Consider the following 9,174-nt stretch of genomic DNA (forward strand, 5'->3'; position numbering starts at 1 on the left):
GTTACTAAAACTCATTTGTGCTGAATTGCCTTGCGCTCAAATGTCTTGCGCTCACTTGTCTTGGCGCTGTTGTCTTGGTGCTCACTTGTCTTGTGCTCACTTGTCTGCGTGCTGTTGTCTTGCGCGCATTTGACTATAAACCATTTTCAACTTCTGTTTCACTTTGAGAAGCAATCAGAACAAGCAGACATAACCCCTGCCCCCCAACTTTATCTGACTTTGTGGATCCTGCTGGCCTGGCATTTGCTTTTAACTTATCTAAGGAGCGGGGGATTCTAATACTCTTCTTCATTGCGAATAATATTAACTGAATAATTTGATTACAAAAAAAACAAATGGGGGGCAGTCTGGTGCTGATAGCTGGCTTCAGTCACTATGGGCCCCTTTTACAAAGCTACGGTAGTGAGTTGCAGCACAGCAAATGCAACACAACCCAGAGGAATTGAAAGGGCTGAGTCACATTTGCCGCACAGAAATTGCTACCACGGCTTTGTAAAAGGGGCCCTATAATTAGTAGGGATGAGCACAGGTAAAAAAAAATTTGAGTATAATTTAATCTAATCTAATCTTCCATTTGTGAGTTGCACAAACCTATACAATCTCAAGGTGACAGATCAAAGAGGAAGAGGGAAGGTAGTGGAGCATGGAGAGCAGGGGGAGGGGCCTAGGAGTAGGGGGAGTGCAATACAGAAGCTGAAACAGTTAAATGTCATAGAGGTGGGTCTTTAAGTTTTTTCCTGTAATGTGGTGTAGTTTGTCCTCTTTCCTGATGGTTTCTGGTAGGTCATTCCAGGTTTTTTACACCCAGATAAGTCTAGCAAAGAGTGAAAAAATATGCTTGTAGTGAGGTATTTTGTGGATGGTAGGTTTAGTTGAATTCTGTTAAGGATTCTTCTTGATGCGACCAAACAGTAGAGAATAGTTGGATGGAGAGAGGCATGCTGAGTTTCCGTACAGAATCTGGTGTAGGATGCATGAAGTTTTGAAAATTATTCAGGATTGATATTGGAAGCCAGTGTAGTTGCCTGCATGAAGGTTGTGAATAAATCATATTTCTTAATTTGTAGATTAGTCCTAATGGTTGTGTTCAGGATGAGCATGCAGTTTATGGATAAGAGTGGTGTTGATGCCAAGGTAGGCGGAGTTGAAATAGTCCAGTTGAGGTAGGACCATCATCTGAATGATCAGAGCACAGTGATGTGGGTGGAAATAGGTCTAGTGAGACGCATGTTGACACATAGTATAGATGGTCTTTTTCCGAAGGTTAGAAATTTGTGGTTCCATTGTGAGAGTGTCGTCTAAGATGCAACCGAGTACCTTGGTGGATTTTTCCATTGTGAGAGTGATGCCTGATGAAAGAGTGAGGTTAGATATGATGTTTTGTTGTGCGGTGCGGAAACCAATGGCTTTGGTCTTGATGGCATTCAGTTTCAACTTGTTTGTTGCCGATGTTTGGATTTTATCTATATTGTTTGAGATTTTTTCGGCCATATTAGGATGGTTATTGGTTTTAGAGATGAGGAGAATGTCATCGGCATAAGATAGTACAGTTTCGTCTTCCATTTTGATGTGTCCCAGCAAGCTCATGAATAAATTGAATAGGATTGGGGATAATGGGGAGCCTTGTGGTATGTCACACAATGCCTTCCAAGGGTTGGAATATATCTCTTGCTTTTTGATCATGTATTTGCGCTTTTGTAGGAAGTCGGCAAACCATTTCAGTACAGTCCCTGTTATTCCGATTTCTGAGTTTGGCTAGGAGTAGTTGGTGAACCACCGAGTCGAAAGCCGCGGAGATATCAAATTGAAGTAGTATTGCCTGATGACCCGAGTTTAGCAACTGTTTGATTTTAGTGATTAAAGTGATGATGAGGAGCTCGGTGCTGTGATTTTTTCGAAAGCCACAGGATGCAAGGGGAAGTCCACCGATGGATCAAACACTGGCTGGCAGGCAGGAAACAGAGGGTTGGAGTAAAAGGCCATTACTCAGACTGGCAATGGGTCACGAGCGGAGTTCCACAGGGATCAGTGTTGGGACCGCTCCTGTTCAATATATTTATTAACAACCTGGAGACGGGGACGAAATGTGAGGTCATTAAATTTGCTGACACCAAACTCTGCAGCAGGGTCAGAACCACGGAAGACTGTGAAGACCTGCAAAGGGACCTGACGAGACTGGAGGAGTGGGCAAAAAAGTGGCAAATGAGTTTTAACATAGAGAAATGCAAGGTCATGCATGTAGGGAAAAAGAACCCGATGTTCAGCTACAAAATGGGGGGAACATTGCTAGGGGTGAGCAACCTTGAAAGAGACCTGGGGGTGATGGTGGACACAACATTGATACCATCGGCACAGTGTACGACAGCCTCAAAGAAAGCAAACAGAATGCTGGGCATCATTAAAAAGGGTATCACAACCAGGACAAAGGAAGTCATCATGCCGCTGTATCGTGCAATGGTGTGCCCGCACCTGGAGTACTGTGTCCAGTACTGGTCGCCGTACCTCAAGAAAGACAGGGCAGTACTCGAGGGGGTCCAGGGAAGAGTGACTAAACTGATAAGAGGTATGGAAAATTTTTCATACGCTGACAGGTTGAAAATGTTGGGGCTGTTCTCCCTAGAGAAGAGGAGACTTAGAGGGGACATGATAGAAACCTTCAAAATCCTGAGGGGCATAGAGAAGGTAGATAAGGACAGATTCTTCAGACTGTGGGGAACCACAAGCACTAGGGGTCACTCGGAGAAATTGAAAGGGGACAGGTTTAGGACAAATGCTAGGAAATTCTTTTTTACCCAGAGGGTGGTGGACACATGGAACGCGCTTCCAGAGGTTGTGATAGGCCAGAGCACAGTACAGGGGTTCAAGGAAGGTTTGGATAGGTTCCTAAAGGATAAAGGGATTGAGGGGTACAGATAGAAGCAGAGGTAGGTTATAAAAAATGGTCAGGAACCACTTCACAGGTCAAGGACCTGATGTGCCGCAGCGGGAGCGGACCGCTGGGACCATGTGGCCCTATTGACTAGGTTTGGGGAGGGGGATGCAAACACATCTAGGGTATGGCCTTTTTCATAGGTGGGGCCTGAGGGTATGATTGTGATTTGACAGTCCTCAAGTAGAGTCTTGAGTTTAATGACTTCTTTATTTTCTGCAGATTCAAGGAGTAGGTTGATATCTCCAAGTATGATTAGTTTGTCATGTTGGCAAGTGAGGTTTGTTATTATTTCCGTTTTTGTGATGGAGTCTGAATTAGTGCTAGGAGGTCTTTAGAGTAGAAGTATTCCCAAGTTCTTGTGTGCAAGGTTGTGCTCGCTTTTGAGCTTGCAGGTGATCTATTCTAGGTCGGGTTGGAATTCGAGTCTGCCTCGGTGACGGTATATGAGTTTTTGTAGATTATTGCCACGAAGAATGTTGTGACTTTGTGGGCAGAGGTGCGAGAGTTCAGGGCTTTCTAGGTCTTTCAGCCATGTTTCTGTGATGAACGTCAGAGCAATATCCTTGGATGTGATTAGGTCATTTAGGATGAAGAGCTTGTTTACCACTGATCAAGTGTTGGCAGGGGATGGTGATTTCGTTTGGTTTTGTTGAGCACTTTTTAGGTAGTGGGTTGTTGAGTGGTTTAGGGTTAGTTTGTTTTCGGTGTCTGTTGTGATTGTGTTTGTTCCAGAGTATAGGGAGAATGTGCCGAGGTTGTCCAATGTATTCCATCGATTGGTTTTGGGTTTCTGATGGGCTGGGTCTTTGTTACTTGTAGTTCTATGATGTTATTGTTGGGGGATATGTTCTGTAAGGCTGTAAGGGTGGAGAGGCATAGCAGAGGAAGTATAGGTATAAGAGGGGGATTCATCATGAGGGTAGGATGCAGGAAACACGTTCAGCGTTCCATTTGAAAGTCTGATCGGACGTGTTACACCTGAGGCAGCAGACGGGTGAAATGCTAGCCACTGTTGGTGTTCCGATCAGTTGAAGATAAGTTGAAAAGATCTTTCTCCTATCTTTTTACGTCTTCTAAAGTACAGCACAGCACGTTTGATGAAGGTTTGATGAAGGTGATCACTCAACCACATTTGAAAACACATTTGTGGAGGTGGGAGGGCCCTTGTCTGAGGCTTTTTCCTTCTTTTTTCAAATTGCTTTAAAGCCTGTACTGTTCTGACTGTACCATTTGACACATGGGGCTCCTCTTACAAAGCTGCGCTAGCGGGTGTAACGCGCACGACTTTTCATCACGCGCTAACCCCCGCGCTGGCTGAAAAACTAACGCCTGCTCAAGAGGAGGCAGGAGCGTCGGAGCAGTTACCGCCGCTGCTGGCGCTAAAACCCGCGCTATGCGTTAGTAAAGGAGGGGGTAAACCAATTTTGCATGCACAATGGGGTTCTCTTACAAAGCTGTGATAATAATTGACCTTAGCAAACCATTATAGTTTATAATTACTTAAATTCTGCCTTTAAACAAGCCAGAGTAGAACCAAACATACCCCCCTTTTACAAAAAATAACATTCCCGCAAGCTCAGAACATTTTTACCCTAAACATATAAAACCCTGATTTTCCATTTATTTAGAGTGAATTATAAATTTTTTTTAAAAAAATAAAATAAAATAACGGCCGTTCGCTAAAGTTGCCATTTTTAAAAATTACCATGGGAGCACATACCGCCACCTATTCTGCAGGCAGTATGGGTTCCCCCATTATCTATGCACCCGCCAGTTAGCATGAGGTAATGGAAATGCGCTAACTGGTTAGGTCATGAACACCCACTCTCCACCCTGACGCGCCTCTAAAAAAATTAACAAAAATATATTTACTACCCTGTTTCCCCGAAAATAAACCCTAGCATGATTTTTAAAGATGCTCCTAATATAAGCCCTATCCCAAAATTAAGCCCTAGTTATGATCAACCCCTTAAGCCCCCCTCCCCGAATGTCCCCAATACTCCCTGACACTAGTGCTGCCTGATTTGCTGAAAAAATTAGACTCGTTTATTCAGCAACCCCCACCTCTCCTGCTTTAGGAGGCATCCGGAGCGGAGGTGTCAGTCTCATGGTGGGAGGGTCAGAGGGGTCTTGCTGTACAAGAGGATGGGTAAGAGAGGAGGAATCATGCTGCACATGGGGGGGGGGGGAGAGAGAGAAAGAAAAGAGGAAGAATTGGAGTAGAGGAGAGGAAGGGAGAGATGATTGTTGTACATGAAAAAGATAAGGCATCCCTGAAAATAAGCCCTAATGTGTTTTTTGGACCCAAAATTAATATAAGACACTGTCTATTTTCGGGGAAACATGGTATACAGATAGTGTAGATATGCAAAAACTAAATGCCCCTTTTACAAAGCCGCAGTAGTGAGTACTAGTGCACCAAATGCGATGCAGCCAATAAGAATAGAATGCGCTGTATCACATTTGTGGTATGGGAATTGCTACCGCTGCTATTGTAATACATAGAAACATGATGGCAGATAAAGGCCAAATGGCCCATCCAGTTTGTCCATCTGCAGTAACCATTATCCCTTTCTCTCTCCGAGAGATCCCACGCTTTCTTTAATTCCACGCATCTACCACCCTTTCTGAAAAAGTATTTCCTTAGATTACTCCTGAGCCTGTCGCCTCTTAACTTCATCCTATGCCCACTCACTCCAGAGCTTCCTTTCAAGTGAGAGACTTGACTCCTGCGCATTTATGCCACGTAGGTATTTAAACGTCTCTATCATATCTCCCCTCTCCCACCTTTCCTCTAAAGCAGTGTATCGCAAACTGTGTGCTGCGGCACACCAGTGTGCTTCCTGAGATTTCTGGTGTGCCGCAACATGCTGGTGAGGAGAGTCATCCACGCCAGCTGCCTGCCTACAGGACGTGTCTGTAGGATGTCAGCCGGCGTGAATGACTCTCCTCTCTCCTCGACTCCTTGCACCTCCCAGATCCCTGTAAGGGCGGGGTCATGGCAAGACGGGCCTCCGCGCATGGTGCGTGACATCATCATGTCGACTTCCGGGTGCCGGGACACTGCTCTAAAGTACAGTGGTGCCTCACACAACGAACTTAATTGGTTCCAGGAGCAAGTTTGTTATGCGAAAAGTTCGTTATGTGAAACGCGTTTTCCCATAACAATACATGTTAAAAAAATATTCGTTCTGCAGCATAAAATATGCTAAGATGACATAAAAAAGATAAATTTTTTGTTATTATGTTTATTTAGATACATCTAAAAACATAATTGTTTTTTAAAACAAACACCACATTTTTAAATTTAAAGACAGACTAAGTAGAGTCTAATTTTACAGTGAGAGAGGCAGAGTCCTCAGCGGCAAAAACTGGGACTTAACTGTTCATTTTTTTAAATGCCTGCATGGTTGAAAATGTTGTCCCATTTCCTTGGGCAGATTCATTCTGTCTATAATACTAGTTTATACTTATTACAAAATGGTCTAAATGGATAAGCTTTTGTTTTCCTGTTTCTTTCAATATGTAAACAGATTGCCAATGGTGAGAGAGAACAAAGCTGTTACTGTATTTTTTCTAGCATCGGGGAAGCGGCGGAGAGTAGCTCCGCCCCCCCCAACGCCATCAGCAGTAGGCGCCGGGCCCCTGCGAGCCGACGGTCCGCCACTGCACAGGGAGCCAGGCGGAGAGAGGGCAGTTAAGCGCAGTGCCAGCGCGGAAGGATGCAGCTCGGGCGACTTCGTTGTGTGAAACGAAGTTCGTTGTAGGAAGCAAGACCTGAAGTTCGTTGTGCGCAGCGTTCGCTGTGCGAGGCGTTCGTTATGCGAGGCACCACTGTATACATATTGAGATATTTAAGTCTGTCCTCATACACCTTATGACGAAGACTACATACCATTTTAGTAGCCTTCCTCTGGACTGACTCCATTCTTTTTATATCTTTTTGAAGGTGCAGCCTCCAGAATTGTACACAATATTCTAATGAGGTCTCACCAGAGTCTTATACAGGGGCATCAATACCTCCTTTTTCCTACTCTCCATACCTCTCCCTATGCACCCTAGCATCCTTCTAGCTTTTCGCTGTCACTTTTACAACCTGTTTGGCCACCTTATGATCATCCCATAGAATCACACCCAAGCTCTTCTGTCGTGCACATAAGTTTTTCCCTCCCTAAACTGTTCCGTTCCTCGGGTTTTTGCAGTCCAAATGCATGACCTTGCATTTCCTAGCATGAATTTTAGCTGCCAAATTGCAGACCATTCTTCAAGCTTCGCCAGGTCTTTCTTCATGTTATTCACACCATCCGGCGTGTCCACTCTATTGCAAATTTTCGTATCATCCTCAATGAGGCAAATCTTACCCGACAACCCCTTCACCGATATCGTTTATAAAATGTTAAATGAACAGGCCCAAGAACAGAACCTTGAGGCACATCACTGGGCTAACATCCCTTTCCTCAGAGCGATCTCCATATGACCACGACCCTCTGTCGCCTTCCACTCAACCAGTTCCTGACCCTGCCCGTCACTTTGGGTGTGGAACACTGTCAAAGGGGCCCTAGTGTGGGGCTTAACACAGTTTTGTATAAAGGTACAGTAACAAACTCATATCTCCAAAAACTAGTAAAAGGTAACTGTTTACAGCTAGACTTTACTGTGCTTCCTAAGGTTGAATATAAGCAGATAAGAGCAGATAATTTAATGTAAATTTTCTTTACAAATAAACAAAGCAGAGTCCACACATTAAGAAAATGACAATCCAATGGTTTTCCTTGGGGCATTTTTTAAAGGCGCTACTGAAACACAGGAAAACTTCAGACCAGATTCCAGAAACTGGCTAACTTTTTCGATCCAATTTAAGGTGCTTTTCAGTCCAGCTTTCTAGTAGTATTTAAAGTCTTTCAGATAACAATAAGGATTTTTATGCACTGATACTGGCTATAGGGGATGAGAGGAATCATATAGGAGCCAAGAAGGACTTAAGCCCCTAGTACAGTCTGCCATCCTAGAAGATGAAGAGAGAGCTGTCAAACTTTTCTGCTCTGCCAGTTGCCCGCGAAGCTGTGCCCTGCTCACTTACCTGGTTCAGAGTGTCGGCGGGCAGCTGCGATGCCCGGAACAGCTCGGCCACTTTGCTGCCCCTAGCAGCTGCCCTCGCTGTGCCCTCCGCCTGGCACCGAGAGAACAGCTCCGAGTACCATTTCTGCTCGCTGTCACTCAGGGGCAGCAGGAGGTCCCCGGCAGCAAATGCCTGTTCCATGAGCACGAGAGCTTCAGCTGGCTCTGCTTCTGGGCTGCCAAAGAGAGGGAGGGAGGTTGCAGGTAGGAGCTGGAATGAGGAGGAGGTGCTGTTCCAAGGGGAATGTCCTCTCCTCAATGCTGTGCTTGTGTGTGGCTTTCGCTCTCTCTCTCTCTCTGCAGTGAAATGCTGCTGACTGCTGGCGACTTAGCACATCCAGCTCTCACTTTTCTTGCTTCAGCAGAATTTTCTTTCTTTTGGTTTTCAGAAGCAACCTCCTTCCCTCACACTTGTTAACTATTAAGGTTTTTTTTTTCATCCTCTTCCATCCTCAGTTGCTGGGGGCTGGAGGTGAGGGCACCCTGCACTCTTTTTTTGTCTGGGTTTGTTTGTTTTTCATTCTTCCTGTCTGACAATCCTCCAGGTTTGAGTTTATCCTGTTTTGGTTTGGCCTCCCAAGGGCTTTCGGGTGGGGCTTAATTCTACCTTGCTGGCTGCTGCAGGCTGGAACTCCAGCTTTTTGGATCCTTCTTGTTAAATTAACCGTGAAGTCTTAAATTAGATTTATTTTGTGCCACCCACTGGCCATTCCAGTTACTTCAGGTTATTCATTTCTAATTAGGTCGAATTATTTGGAGTGAATTGTAGAAACCTTGGGAGTCATTTGCACGTATAAATAGCAGATGTTTAAGTCTAAACAGTAACTTTGTTTCTTTAGGCCCCGATGCTTTAAAATTGCCATTAAAATCCTTGCGTCGCTTTCCAATTTGAAAACGATGACCGTTGTTCAAACAACTTTGCATGCAAATGAGGTTCATGGAGGTCCGTGGTAATCCCATCCGATCGGACGTAGGAGAAAGCATCTGGCACGGGTGCAGAATAGTTCACAGATAGAGACACAAATGTACACATGCGCCGGGAAAAGCAATGTTGTAGTTACGCATGAGCGTCAATCATAGGCGTGCCTTATTGTAGTGTGTCATTGGCGCACATCATATGTGTC

The 9,174-nt window shown here is 44.8% G+C and overlaps 1 protein-coding gene across 2 annotated transcripts in view; it reads right to left on the reverse strand.

The window, feature by feature from the left end:
- The window catches only part of REPS2 (RALBP1 associated Eps domain containing 2), a 233,833-nt gene extending 225,293 nt beyond the window's left edge, over positions 1 to 8,540 (reverse strand). Inside the window, exon 1 of one of the 2 annotated variants that reach the window (XR_004539739.1) lies at positions 8,013 to 8,537. Coding sequence is in view for 1 of the 2 variants with exons in the window: in XM_033947429.1 (XP_033803320.1) it covers positions 8,013 to 8,192 (180 nt within the window). In the remaining variant the exon portion in view is untranslated. Of the gene's footprint in view, positions 1 to 8,012 lie in introns of both variants that reach the window. The other variant, XM_033947429.1, reaches the window with a different exon arrangement.
- Between the last annotated feature and the right edge of the window lie 634 nt (positions 8,541 to 9,174).

This window comes from Geotrypetes seraphini, chromosome 6, assembly GCF_902459505.1.
Source record: "Geotrypetes seraphini chromosome 6, aGeoSer1.1, whole genome shotgun sequence".
NCBI classification, from domain to species: Eukaryota; Metazoa; Chordata; class Amphibia; order Gymnophiona; family Dermophiidae; genus Geotrypetes; species Geotrypetes seraphini.